Here is a 15,046-nt window from a genome sequence, read left to right as displayed (position 1 = left end):
TACTTTGGTGTGGACTTATTTACACTGGTGACAAAATGTATTTGACAATTCCTTGCCATCCTGTAGATTTGTTTCATCTCACAGACCACAAGGGCCAGATTTACTAACAGCTTGCGCCAGCGCCAACCATAATTTTGCCGTTAAATAACGACTGTCAGGATTTACTTAAGACGCACAGTGGATATTTAGCGCTATAAAGGTGTAGTCTAGTTATTTTTGCAACTGACCTTACTGCATATGCATTTTTAAGAGTTTCCCTTTCAGACGCAACATTTTTGGGAGGAGAGTATTTAAATGATTCATGCAACGCGATTTACTAATGTTTGCACATGTGTTATGACTGGTATTTGCGGCATTATTTAACGCAAAAAAAAAATGTCTTAAATCATTTTGCGCTTAAAATGGCTGCAATTGTTGCTAAATTTGCGACCCTGAACTAATTTGCGCTGCTCTTAGTAGATTGCGTTGGTCATTATGGAAATCAGATGTTACGCTTTCTCAGTTAATAACCTGCAGATATAACCACTCCCATCGGCGCTTTTTTGGAATTGCGGTCTCACGCTAATTTGCCCCACGTAGGAAACCTGACCCTAAGTATATGTGCTGTGTTTTGTCTTTGATTATTTTTTTATTTTTTTTGTGGTTCTTTTCTTTTCAATTTTGTTCTTTGGCTGTTTGCAAACAGAATGAAGTTATGCAGTTTTTTGTGGTTTATGGCAAATAACAGACCAGCTAAAAGGAATGTTGTGTCCCCATATTAAGTATTCTTTTGTTGTGACCAAGCCTTTACAGTATCTACTAAGCTGACACTTAGAAGTTACCTACCTTTTTAAGTGGAAGCTATTTGAATAGTGTATCTAAATGTAGTTTAACATTTCATTGCATTTATGTTTATAACCTAATGGTAAGAGTATGGTAAAAATATGCATACAGTAACACCCAGCATGATGACTAGAGGAGGAATAAATGGGTGACAGTGGATTGCAGGGTGAGATTCCTAGATGGCTGGTACACGCTGGGACAGAGCTGAGGTCAGCGGAGCTGGAATGTTTTTGAGGAGGAATCCCTGTTAACTTTATGTGTGCGTAGATGTGATTGGGGGATGTGACTTCACCACATCAAAAGAGGCTTTAAAAATATCTTCCTCAAAAATGATTGACAACTCAGGCTAAAATAATGCTTTTATCCTGTATCTGTGTGTTTACCACAATACACTGCCATTTACATGAAGGTCCTTTACAAGTCTAACGAATGAACTAGAAGCAAAATCGACCACAAATGTAATACAATTACATACAGTTTATCCTAGTTCCAGATTAAAATGTATATTTGAGCTACCTTCATTTAAAAACACCTTGCACTGACATATCTTAACGTGTATCAGGTCCATTAAGATGTACACCAGTATTGTTTTTTGTAAGGTTTGTTTGTAAAAACTTCTTAAATGTTCTAATATATCCAAGGCCTAGTCCTGGATTAATCTAAACCCTATCTGGGAAACCACCCCTATGTTATTACATTTAGAATGTAGTCAATGTGTTCAAACCTTCCCTCCATATTTCTTTGTCTGTCTCCTTTGTCTGATCATGACTTTTATTTTACGGCAGGTAAAACATGGTCACTCAAAGCTTGTGTGGTGTGCTTTGATTGGAAAGGTGTTCTACTACTATCGTAACCATGATGACAAGGTAAGATACCTTTAGTTGTCTAACACAAAGAATACTTGGAAGTAGCTGTAACCGTGTCAACAGTTTAAAACATGTGTAAATATTATTTTCACTTTATTGTGTGGTTTTTTTTTGTATATTGAGGTCGGTCAAACGTGTACATTTGTTTCAGTTCCCATTGGGTCAGTTGCGTATCCGTGAAGCGCGGGTGGAAGAAGTGGACAGGTCATGTGACTCTGATGAGGATTATGAAGCAGGTGGGCGGGGCTTCCTATCCTCTCACTTCACATTAGTGGTCCATCCCAAGGAGCAAAGCCCCACCTACCTGCTCGTGGGCACCAAACAAGAAAAGGTACCGCTTGTACCACAAAACATAAACCAAACTTTAACAAGCACTTACCTAAATGCTGTTTTGTATTTTGTTCATTAGAATATGATACGATATGTAAATTACTATTCTACTGTAAATTACATTACAATTTAAAAAGAAGCTATTAATATTATTGTTTATAGCGTATTGATGATGAAACTGGAGAGAGATGGTATAAGAGAAAGAGCATACTCTTGGTTAGTAAGTTATTGATGAGTTAACAGATATCAATATGTTCAAATAAATATAACAGATATCAATCTGTTCGAATAATTAATGTCAAATTGGATCAAGTGAAAGTAAACTGAGGTGTTCCACAAGGTTCCGTGTTGGGCTCTACATTTTTTGTCATATAAACGATATTTGGAAAGTGTCTAACATATTAAAATTGGGGTTCATTTGCTGAATTAACTCATTTATATTGTTTGGGGAAAAGTATCACACAGCTTTTCAGAAAGTGAACTGCAAGTAATTTTGTAACGAAGGTCAAAATTCTCAAGGCCAGCAGATTCTCAAGGCCAGCAGGTAGCGACTGAGGTGCCTCTGAGCAAGGCTCCCTTCGCCCAGTTGCTTCCTGGGCACTTCAGTGATAGGGAGTGTGTGGGTGTGTTTACGACTTGCAGTGCAAGACACGTCTGATTAGACATTTCAGTGCCATTCAGACACAATATCTGTCTATCTTGCAGGACACCTGGCTGTACCACCTGACTGTGGCGGCAGGCAGTTGTGCCAGTTTGAGGGTGGGCACAGAGTATGAGCAGCTGATTGGCAAGCTGCTGGACACAGATGGAGACCCTGGTAAGAGGTCACTTTTAAATATCTACCAATCCCAGGCTTTCACAAAACAAGTGTGGAAATGAAATGAACACCAACACGCCAGACAGTGTTTATGATCTAATCCAAAACTATGGTGGCATCCATCTTAATTTGGTTTTGAATGTTTCTTGTGTTGATTTGCAGATTTGGCACTGTGGAAGCATGGAGTGCTGTGCTTTAGTAAGGAAGGTCTGCGGTCGCCACTCACCACACTGCCCTCTGAAGCACTTCAAACGGAGGCTCTTAAACTCTTTAAGGTGAATGTCTGTCTGCATCGTGATCCCACTGGTTTTGCCCTTCCGTCTGCTTAATTACAAAGGCTTCAGTCCATATTTCCTCTTGTTTTCTTTATCTCATGTTATGGGGCGCTTCATCATTCAGACCCTACTAACTATCCTTGAAGGTTCATAGTGCTCTTCTTTCATTTGTGCCTGAGAGCTTCCGTGTCTCCTACAGCAAGATCAAAGGCAGGGATGGGAGACCCTGTGCTTATTATAGCTGAGGAGATATCAAGCTGGCTAATTGAGGCTACTACTACTACTACTACTGTCTGTAGTAGTGTAGCCATGTTGAAGTTGATATTATCCAAGTCTAAAAACTTAGGGGTAATCCTTAGGGGTCAAAGACTGAATGGGCACTTGGATTGATTCCACAATTATTCCAATTATTGTGTGGGAAACGGCACCAGCGCTGTTACACTGCCTAAATGTTTCATTCTGAGTTCAAAGAGGATCTCTGACAGCGTTTGGAGAGATGGTCTCGTTCCAGTCTCTCGTCGCGTCTCCTCAGGCTCCCGTTGCCTATTGAGAACCCCGTTCTCCAGAGGCTTGCAGACATTATGCCCTATTTACAGTTCAATGGCATATCCTCAGGAGCTAGCATCGTGCTCTTTGAAGATCAAGACAGGCTTTTTAGGTAGTCATTTGATACTGAAAGAAAATGCCTCCCACTCTGAAGTAATGAATGGGGGGTTGACAGCTGCATCCTGACTTGATTTAATTAGCATTGTAAGGATTTCTGTAAGAACAGAAATGGAATGTTAATAAGAAAGCGAAGCGTGTCGTTGCATGCGCTGTCTGCGCGTCTCGACCGCAGAACCAGCTGTGTGTGGTAACGTGTTATGTGAGGGGCTGCCACCTGCTGGCTGATCTGTGTTTATCAGAGATAGTAGTGTTTAGAGGATATGTGGCTGTTTGGATACCTGTCAGAAAATACAGTAAATAAACAAACTTTCAGATGAACATTCCAAATATAGACATTTAAGAGCCAAAACCTTTACCCAAACAACCCAGTTCAAAAGTTTACATACCCCTGACTCCTAACCTATTTTTGCCTTCTCAAGCATAGTATTTGCATAGTTCATAATAGTTGCGTAGGAATTTCTAAGATGTCCTGGATGTGAAAAGAGGATTCTCAACATCATACAGTCACTGTTGAAAAGAGTCTGAATATTCAAAAAATGCTGTAAAAGGAAAGAATGACCAGGACGTAGAGGATTATTATGAAGCATAATTTACTGCGTGATGCTTTTTCTTGTTACACCTTATTAAGACACTATGGGCCAGATTTACTAAATGGGGCAAATAAGTTTGAGAGAGCAATTCCAAAAAAGTGCAGATGGAAGTGGTAATATTCACGGGTATTTTACTAAACAGCCTCAAATTAAATAACACAGGCACAACAGCTAATTTCCATAAAGATCAACCAATCCAAGAGCAGCGCAAAATAGTTCAGGAATGCAAATAAGCAGAACTGATGCCCCTCAGGTGCGGGTGATCTACTAACGCCTGATGTGCTTGAGTTCAACACCACGGACAATGCGTCTGAAAATGCGGGGTGTGAAATCCCGGCTAAAGAAGGCATATAGCACAAAAAAAATGGGATGACAAAAAATAAAAATTTGCAAAAACCTGCTATTTGGTATCTTTGTTAAATAATTGCGCAAATACCAGTAATATCACACGTGCAAATATTAGTAAATTGCGTAAATTATTTAAAAACTTTCCTCCTAGAAATGCATATGCAATAAGGCCAGTCACAAAAATAACTAGATCTTTTCAGTGCTAATTTTTCACTGCACGTCTTTAGTAAATCCCAAGAGTCATTACATAACACCAAAATGGTGGTTTGAACTGGCTCAAGCTGTTAGTAAGGCCTAAACTGTGACTTTTTTTACACGGTACGGCCATTCGTCCACACGAAAACGTAGTATCAGGTTGCCGTGTTGTCGCGTAGGAAGTAAAACCGGGGTTTTTGCCTTGCTACGTCACTTTTGTTAGGCTTCTGATTGGCCAAGGTGGCTTTACGATTTGGGTTATATCGCCGCCTGCTGGTGTGGCATGCTCTTGACAGCGCTTGATTGCATGTTTTTTTGCTTTTTTATGAGAACAGAGATTTATTTTAAACCGAGCATGTGTGGACGGGATTTTTTTGGAGGGAAAACTCTGGTTATAAAAATACCCGTGTCCGTGTGGACTAGGCCTAAATCTGGTCTTATGTGTGTAGTGATCCAGGTTTGAATCCAGCATGCAGCACTTTCTAAGCTCATTTCCTGTTTCTCATTCATTTAATAAAGGCATCTGATAGGGTATTTATGACATAACATACACATAGCTACAAATAAGTAATGTCTTGAATTTTCTCTGCCAGTCATGTCAGCTCTTTATTAATGTTCTGGTGGAGTCGCCCTCCATAGACTACCACACTTCGTTGGCCCAGAATGCACTGCAGGTCTGCCTAACACATCCAGAGCTCCAGAACGAGATGTACTGCCAGTTGATCAAACAGACCAACTGCCGTACCCCTCACAACTATTCCCTCACACAGGTCAGTGTCATATTCACACACACATACTTAATACTGTTTAACATACTGTATGAAATATTGTATCTCTCTTCTCTCCCTTGCCATTTCAGTGCTGGCAGCTGTTATCTTTGTGTGTGGCTCTCTTCCTGCCTCAGCATCGCTTCCTGTGGTACCTGAGACAGTACCTGCAGCACAATGCAGATCCCAGGTCAGTGGCCGCAAACACTCATTCTGTGTACTCAAATTTGATTATGCATATGGGCATTTGTGATTAAAATTTAATTATACATGGCTATCAGAAAATAAATAAAATATGTATTTGGTGATTTAAACCAAGCGTGCCGCACAAGCCCTGAAAAGTGAAGCCAAAACGTCTCAATCGCCCCCCAGTGAGTGGTCCCAGTACAGGTCATAAACCCAGCCTCCCCATGTTATTCAATGGGAATTGAGACCAACTAAAAAATGTAATTACACTTCAATTATCTTTTTTCAGAAGCTGGTTTCTGTCATTTACTGTCGTTTTATCACGCTGATGTAAATTTAAATGTTTGTTTTTAGTTAGTTATTTAATGATATAAAACGGTGGTGTCACGTCATGATTGACAGCTGTGATATCGTGTGATATGCGCATTCTGCGAGAGCGAGGGCGGGGTCTTGATTTCGCGGCTTTAATTCCTGCTCACTAATGCGCAGGACTGGTCCCGAAATCGCTACTGCGCAGACTCAAGACCCAAGATGTCAGCGCCGTATTGGGACACTGGCGGCTTCACTTTTCACCAATGGAAGAGAGCAAACAGGCGTCGTCCATCTTTTTTACAGTTTATGACTTAAAAACAATCAGCCATTTTACATTCAGTTGGTGAAACATTGTATGCAGCAGAAAGGTAGTGGGTTTGAACCCAGGACTCTTTGGATGGGCATCTGCCAAATACTTAAAGTTGCCGTAGAATGTAAAACTGTATTTACCTTGGAAGAGATGAATAATACGAGTTGTGTACATGGTAATGACATATCGTGAGCATCAAACATTATTGTTTCCTCCTTCTTATGTAAACTTTGTACATGCAAAAGACCACTGGAAAACAGGCCAATCTCAACATAACACCGACTGTGACGTTATAGTCGAGATGCACCACCCAACATTAAATTACACATTAAATTATATAAATTACAATGTTGTTACAATGTTAAAAACAAAGTTGTGACTGCTGAGTTAGAGCTATATGCTAGTCAATGCTATATGCTAGCATTTAGGCAGAAGTTCTACCATTGGCGTAACAGTTACATTTTTCAGGTCAATACTTAGAAACGTCCATTAACAATATCCAAACAATTGATTTTTCCTCAAATTCTGTATCTTCGTCTGATACAGGCTCAAACATAAGGTCTGTTTACACCATAGTCTGTAAAAAAAGATGGACGTAGTGTCTGTGACGTCACTCATAGGTTTCTGAAGATCGTTTTTGAAGCCAATAGTAGGCGATGTCTGCCGTCGCTATCTCGGCCACTCGACATCGCGGATATCCAAAAATGGGTAAAAAGGCGGGATGTGAATGAAGCTGAGGTGGCTGGTTGCTGAAACCACATCCGCCTAGCTTGACTGTAGTGACAGCAGTGGTGTTCAACCGTAACTCACGTGGCCACACCCTTAATTATGCAGAACTTTAAGGCTTAATATCATTTAAACGGATGAGTTACAAAAAACAGTTGTCATAAAGGGCAAAATTAGCTATATAGCAGTGTTGTTTTTGGCATCCCTTTTAGTTTTAGTCTTAGTCTTTTGGACGAAAATGCTTTTAGTTTTAGTCACATTTTAGTCACTTACAAAATGTATCGTTTTAGTCAAGTTTTAGTCGACGAAAACACAAAAAGGTTTTAGTCAAGTTTTAGTCGACGAAAATGCAAAAAGGTTTTAGTCAAGTTAAGTCAATTTTAGTAAAAAAAAGTATTTTTTAACCAATGAATTTAGGTTAAAAAGTGTGGTGTATTTAATACAATTAAAATGTGCATTAAAGTTGTCCCTGAGGGCTTGCCGTTGTTTTAGTGGTGTGCCTTCTGCGCATGTCATAACAAAAAGTTATGAAGAAAAATGTTGAGCCTGATATACCCTCATGTTAAGTTTGTGTGATACGCTGAGACCTCGCTTATAAAGTTGAGAAACGCGTGCCTTGGCTTATTTAAATACTCTACAAAAAGTATTGGAAATGGGCTTAGGTTTGACAAGTAGATACATGTAAAACCTTAAACTTACCATGAAATGTGTCAGAAGCCGAATGTCGAGTAAAATTAAATGTATATGATATGTTAACAGCGTGACTTGTTAGTTACCTTTAAAAAATATTAGCGTGATGAGCCTTCAGGTGCCGCTTGAGGTTGGTGGTATTCTTCCCACCTAGTTTGTGGCCACCTAGTTTGTGGCCACATTTACCGTCGTCTCCCAATATGCATTCCATTTTTCTGTCTGATGGATTATACTGAAAGTATGTCTATAAATCATCTCGTCGTTTCCGTTTATTGGCGTCACCACTATGGTCCTTCGAACTCGCCACAGCCGCAGGTGTGTTGTTGTTGTTGTTTGAAATCTGGTGCATGGCATGGCGGCAGCCGGGTGGTGGGCGTGAGCATAAATGAGACTGTGTTGACCCAAAACAAGGATAGGAAGCGACAGCATTGCTGATACTTTTTAGCTAAAAACAGACAGATTTCACGCAAAATAGGCAGAAATGACATGCATTGTGAACGTCAGACTTATAATCATTTTCGTTCCATCTCGTCTCGTCAACGAAAACTCGAAAGCGTCTCGTCATGTTTTCATCACCTTAGAGACATTTTTAGCTAGTCATCGTCGCGTTAGCGTCATAAAAAATAGGTGAGTCAACGAAATCATTTCGTAATCGTCATCGTTGATGAAAACAACACTGCTATATAGACCATTTACTCCCTTTTGGAGCCTGCGTCTAGCGGCCAGTCGATGAATTGCAGTTTAAGTCACTTCCCTATTGGCTTCATCAGAGAAATCGGAAGGTTGGCCCTCGGTTTAAACACACACAGAGCCATTCAAAAGAGCTTCTCTGGAACAGCCAATCAGAGCAGAGCTTAACATTATTATTCATGACTCTTTTAAATAAGGTAATAATAGACCATTTCATCATTTTTTTCAAGTCAAGGATTTATTAAGGAAAAAAAAACAAACATTTAATAAAAGAACTTTAGGGTAGCACTTGATGTAATTGTATAGAAAGGTTGTGAGTTTGAACACAGGACGATTTTGATAGGTGTCTGCAAAATGCTTTTAGGTTACATATTTTTAATGGACAACTAAACAAGAAAACAAGATTAAGAAAAGCACTTTGGGGGAGCACCTGATGTAATTGTATTTAAAAGCATGTCTCTCTGTGTGTGTGAATGCCCACAGAACTGAAGTAGGAAAGTATGCCGTGTACTGTCAGCGGTCAGTGGAGAGAACTTTACAGAATGGAGAAAGAGAGGCCAAACCCTCACGGATGGAGATTTTGTCTATTCTGCTGAGAAACCCATATCATCACTCTTTACCGTTTAGCATACCTGTCCACTTCATGAATAATACATATGAGGTACACTGATTGCAATCTTCCAAAGTAAGATCAAAACTATTTCAAAATGCTGTTGACTCTTCATGTAAGCGTCTTTCTCTTATTTTTTAGGTTGTAGGTTTTGATGGTTCTACCACAGTGGAAGAATTTCTGAACACATTGAACCAGAGAACAAGTATGAGAAAGCCACAGATTTCAGGTTTTGCACTTTTTACTGATGACCCCTCTGGAAAAGACTTGGAGCACTGCCTGCAGTCCAGCTATAAGGTGTGATAGTTTTCCTTCTTTGTGGATTTTATATCAGATCACTTACAGAATGCATTTTGCATAGTGCAGTTTAGACCTTGGCTGTGTCCAAAAAAGCCCCCTATACCCTCAATTACTATTCACTACGTTAGTCCACTAATATTGTTTACTCAAAGCATATTATCTTCTGATGCAGATTTGTGATGTCATCTCCAAGTGGGAACAAGCGTTAAAAGAACTTCATCCAGGAAAATATGAAGGAACACGGATTGTCCGCCTAACTTACAAAAGCAGGTGCATTTGTGGACCTTTTTTAATCAAAGCTCAAATCAAATTTTACAATCAAATTTGACATTTTCATGTTCTTGTTGTAAAGTTATTCATATCATGTTTTTAGGCTGTGTTTCCGAGCGCAGGCTAATGGAGAAACAGAACGAGAGCGCCTCCTGCTGGCGTATCAAGTAAATGATGAGGTACAACAAGGGCACTTTCCTGTCAGTAAGGAACTGGGATTGGAAGTGGCTGCATTGATGGCACAGGTCGGTGTGAACAGACAGAGACTGAGTGTATGTGCAGCAAGGATAGTTAGAGGTGTCAATCACATCTTGATCAAATTTGTCTTGTAGGTTGAGCATGGTGATCTGGATCGCCCTGCAATGTCACCTGGTTCTCCTCAGTCAAAGACCCAGCAGATACTTCTGCAGGTACTGGAGCGCTTTTACCCCAAACGGTACAAGCAGGAATGCAGCTTGGAACATCTCAGGTAGACTAACTTTATGATTTATTGGTTTAGTCTTCTCATTTCACTTACTGAATTAGAATAGCACTATGAAATAGCACTACACAATTTGTATAGTTATTTTTTCGCTATGTTTTTTTTTTTTAACTCTGTACAGTCTTTACTATATGTACTTACTGTAAAGCTGCTTTGCACGTATGCAAAACTGTGTAAAGCAAGAAATAAACGTACATTTATTTAAACAATGGCAACTTTGTTTTACAGGGACCTCGCTGAGCGTTTGGCCACTAAGTGGTCTGTTTTGCGTGGATGCACAGCCTCAGAATGTGTGAGAATCTATCTGACCGTGGCCCGCAAATGGCCTCTTTTTGGGGCCAAGCTTTTCAGTGCCAAGGTACAATAAGTTCAGACGTTTCCATAGGTAGTTTTTTTTTGCTCACGTAAAGGTATTGTACTGTTTACAAGAGTATAGTTCACACCATTAAATCCCACTGTTTTTTGTTTACAGCCTTTGCCACCTTCTCCATTGGACCAAACTCAAGTGTGGTTGGCTGTTAATGAAGATGGACTGAGTGTTCTGGACTACACCATGGTAAGTATGTGTGCACGCGCTTGAAATTATAGAAAGAAATATTCTTGGTCATTTAAAAAATGTATGCTCTTAAGTGTGTTGTTGATTACCACCGGAAAAAAAACTGGACTCTCTTAGCTAAAGATAAATGAAAACATGCATTTAGTTGATGAAAAACATTTAAACGGACAATCCACTTTTTTGAAAATTTGCTCATTTTCCATCTCCTCTAGAGTTAAAAATTTGATTCTTACCATTTTGGAATCCATTCAGCTGATCTCCTGGTCTGGCGCTAGCACTTTTAGCATAGCTTAGCACAATCCATTGAATCTGATTAGACCATTAGCATCGCGCTAAAAGTTAACCAAAGAGTTTGAATATTTTTCCTTTTTAAAACTTGACTCTTCTGTAGTTACATCGTGTACTAAGACCGACGGAAAATTAAAAGTTGCGATTTTCTAGGAAGATATGGTTAGGAACTATACTCTCATTCTGGTGTAATAATCAAGGACTTTGCTGATGTAACATGGCTGCACCAGGCGTAGTGATATTACCCACTGCCAGAAAATAGTCCCCTTGGTTACTTAGCAGGGGACTACTTTCTATTTTCAGGCAGTGCATAATATCACTACACCTAATGCTAATGGTCTAATCAGATTCAATGGATTATGCTAAACTATGCTAAAAGTGTTAGCGCCAGACCCAGAGATCGGCTGAATGGATTCCAAAACAATAAGAATCAAATGTTTAACTCTAGGGGAGCTGGAAAATTTGCATATTTTCAACAAAAGTGGAATGTCCCTTTAAAATCATAATTAAAGTAGAACAATAAAATTGTTTATACCTCGTGCAAAGTTTGCCCTGCTGAGAAAACAATAAAACCATTACAGAAATTCCTAATGGTTTCCATTAAAATACCAATAGGAACCATTAACTTTTAACAGTAAAACCACTACAAAATCCTTTTTGTAGTGTGTTTTGGGAGATATTCCATTAGGATTTAAAGGCCCCACAAATAGAACCCAACGCATACCAGTAGAGACCAACAGAGACCCATAGAGACCATTATAGTTTCCAATACAATTAATAAAATTCCCATTAAAACCAATACATCCAATAGAATTTCTGTGATGGTGCCTATTGTTTTTTTTTAGCAGGGTGTGCAAAGTTGTATCCAGCCTCTCGAACTGGCGTCATGATTGGCTTTAAAAGTAAATCCAGTTACTTAGTATTGAGACAAAAAAAATAAGGAACATGGAAAGGGTGTGGTGTAACAAAGTACAATAGTAAATTCTACAAATCACATTCACAGGGATGTATAAGTACTGAGAGGTTAGGTCTATAAGTACTGTATGTTTTTCCATTCATTTTTACAAATTATAGAAAAGTCTTTATAGTTTCTTTTGAAAATCAACATTATTCTGCAAATGCTGTCCATAGGTTTTAGGTGAATAATCCTAAGCATTAACATTTACTCTTATTCTGTTTTTTAACGGGTACCTCAACTAAAGACTTGGATGCTTTAATGCTAAACACATTGGGGTGGACAGGGATTAGACTAGTCCTAGACTAAAATAAATGTAAGAGCTGTCCAAACTGAAAACAACTTGCATATTTTAAAATACATCAGTGCAAATACATTTTGCCTCAAAATGCACACCAGTAATGTTTTTATTAAGTCATGTTTGTTAAAACTAGTTATATTTCCTAATTAAACTAAGGCCTAGTCCTGTCCGCGAAACAACCCCTTTAAAATAACTTCATAACTATAAAAAGCCTTACATGTAGTACTCATTTTAACCTATGGAGGCCGCCATTATGTTCTGAGTGTAGTGCATTCATATCATTAATGTGTTTTTTTTCTCTGTAGCATCTTTTAGTCACATATCCATACCAGTCGGTGATCACCTTTGGAGGCTGCAAGGAGGACTTCATGGTTGTTGTCAGCCAGGTTAAAGACCAGGCTTCGGGCAAGAAGACTGTGGAGAAACTTTCATTTACAATGGCTACACCAAAGGTAAAGTATTTTAATTTATAAATGATAAAACACCGTTTTACTGCATTTTACTGCATAGTTCTCTTTGATTTTTTAGATCCTGGAACTGACTCTTCTCATGGCTAGTTATATCAATTATTGGACCTCCAGTCTGCCAAGTGCTAGCAACCAGACACAAGGATCAGCGCTCGGACCTCAAGGAGACAGAAGGATGTGGGACATAGACAGCAGACACTTTCCATCAATGACATATACCACTAAAGGCCCCACTCTTCTTTAAAGGAAATGAAAATTCTCTTTCTTAGTTACCCTCATGCCATCTCGGGTGCATATGACCTGTTGTGTGTGTATTGTAAAGCTCACCACGAGAAGTCTACAATGAATACATTTTTGTGAAAAAATAAGTCGTATATAGTACCTGGAATGGACAGTGAATAAATTTTCAGGTGAACTATTCCTTTAAGTGCATTGGCAACTCTTCAAAAAGTATAAATGTGCCTTTCAAACCCTTTTGATCTAGAGAACTCAGTTTATAGAGATATGATTTGTTTGTTTTAGAAAGTTCATATAAACTGCGAGGAAAGTTATGTGAATAGGCCAACTTCTTGCATACTTCTTGATCACAGTGCGGCTTTACAAGACTTGTGTAAACCACACTGAGAAGATCACCCACTTAGTCAGCATAGCTCCAACTTTGTATTTTTTTCTGGAGTGCAAAAATCTTGGAAATGTTGGATGCCCAAAGGAAGTGACTTGTATAATGTGATTTAAAAAAAATCTATGTCTGTCCAGGACATTTCTTCTTTTTTACGGTAGTTAGCAGTTCTGTCATCTCTAGTATTTTAACACATTTGGCGGAAATTAGCTAATCAGTGGCTAGTCTTACGTGGTAAACCGTTCTATATTGTTCTCTTTTCTTAACATGGGCTATTATTGCACAGATGAAATGGTAAGCTCATAGAGCTATACTCGCATTACTGGTAGTGCAACAAGGATGATAGACTAAGTTTATGTATTCAAGCAGGAAATTACATGAAAATCAGTACTATGTGAATACTATTGAGTTGTTACAGGTTTACTTTTTCTAACATTGTTCTGTAGTACTACCAAACATGATGCTTAATCTGAGCCAGACTGCTAATATTTTAAAAAGTGGTAATATTTAGGTACTGAATGAATAGCCAATGCCTCCTGCAGAAAGCTCCTCCTATCTCAACATGACGTTAATATGTGCAGGACCATGTATTTACGTGTAGTTTGTCATTATCATGGTAATGATGTCTTTAGACTTTTTATATTTCTTATTATATTTCCTTTTTATATTTCCTGTATTTACTTTTACATACAAGTAAAGATATAACAGGTTTTCAGCCATCGTACAGTGTTAACTATTCTGCATCTGTTTTGAAAACAGACAATGTAAAAGCTAAGAACACACTGTACCTTTAATGCAGCAGAAGATATAGGAGGACACTGTTGTAGGGAGGAATTTAAAAAAAAGTCACGTAACTTGAATTATTATATGAATTAAACCACTGTCTCCTTATTTTAAATATTTATTTTGTTTTTGAAATGTGTCAGTTTTAGTCTATTCAACTTTTGTTAGACCACTTTAGTTTTTATTTTTATTTTTAGAAGTGTTCCAAGTAGTTTGGAATTAATGTCACTTTTGTTGTCAAAAAATGTAGTAGTATACCATAGAGATCAGTGATGGGTACAGATATTGAAATGATGCTGTGACGTTGTGACCGCATCAAATACTATAGAGAGATTGTTGAAAATAAAATATTCATTTTACTTTTGTCTTTCTATTTTTTAATTTTCTGAAAATTAGAAAAGTTATTTAAATATTTAATAATTAACATTTACAATAAAGGCAATGGAGTAAATTATATTTTAATTCAAAATATAAATATTACTATTATTCCTCTTTTTTGTTCAAGACACAAAAAAGAGGAATAATTTACCGTAAGTTATGTGATGACACGAAAGCTGCTTGTTTGTGTTGTTACTGCTGAAACCGTCTATACACTCACCTAAAGGATTATTAGGAACACCTGTTCAATTTCTCATTAATACAATGGTGTAATGGTGTGGGGGATGTTTTCTTGGCACACTTTAGGCCCCTTAGTGCCAATTTGTATGGTGTTCCTAATAATCCTTTAGGTGAGTGTGTATATGTGTATATATGAAGAGTTTGGTTCCAAAACGCAATAAATCCATTTTGACTAATTTCTGTAAAAACGTGTTTTCTATACCAAGAA

General features: G+C 38.3%; 1 protein-coding gene across 1 annotated transcript in view; it reads left to right on the top strand.

Moving 5' to 3' along the window:
• Window positions 1-14,553, top strand: part of LOC129417923 (pleckstrin homology domain-containing family H member 1) — a 43,118-nt gene extending 28,565 nt beyond the window's left edge. Inside the window, exons 16-30 of the mRNA XM_073869588.1 lie at window positions 1,608-1,688; window positions 1,840-2,019; window positions 2,724-2,835; window positions 2,998-3,110; window positions 5,503-5,679; window positions 5,769-5,866; window positions 9,074-9,251; window positions 9,342-9,497; window positions 9,673-9,770; window positions 9,874-10,015; window positions 10,103-10,239; window positions 10,480-10,609; window positions 10,724-10,807; window positions 12,657-12,803; window positions 12,880-14,553. Of these exons, the coding sequence (XP_073725689.1) occupies window positions 1,608-1,688; window positions 1,840-2,019; window positions 2,724-2,835; window positions 2,998-3,110; window positions 5,503-5,679; window positions 5,769-5,866; window positions 9,074-9,251; window positions 9,342-9,497; window positions 9,673-9,770; window positions 9,874-10,015; window positions 10,103-10,239; window positions 10,480-10,609; window positions 10,724-10,807; window positions 12,657-12,803; window positions 12,880-13,062 (2,016 nt within the window). The 3' untranslated portion in view covers window positions 13,063-14,553. The remainder of the gene's footprint in view (window positions 1-1,607; window positions 1,689-1,839; window positions 2,020-2,723; window positions 2,836-2,997; window positions 3,111-5,502; window positions 5,680-5,768; window positions 5,867-9,073; window positions 9,252-9,341; window positions 9,498-9,672; window positions 9,771-9,873; window positions 10,016-10,102; window positions 10,240-10,479; window positions 10,610-10,723; window positions 10,808-12,656; window positions 12,804-12,879) is intronic.
• Window positions 14,554-15,046: the final 493 nt, after the last annotated feature.

This window comes from Misgurnus anguillicaudatus, chromosome 7, assembly GCF_027580225.2.
Source record: "Misgurnus anguillicaudatus chromosome 7, ASM2758022v2, whole genome shotgun sequence".
Classification (NCBI taxonomy): Eukaryota; Metazoa; Chordata; class Actinopteri; order Cypriniformes; family Cobitidae; genus Misgurnus; species Misgurnus anguillicaudatus.
This window is presented reverse-complemented; position numbering and strand designations above follow the sequence as displayed.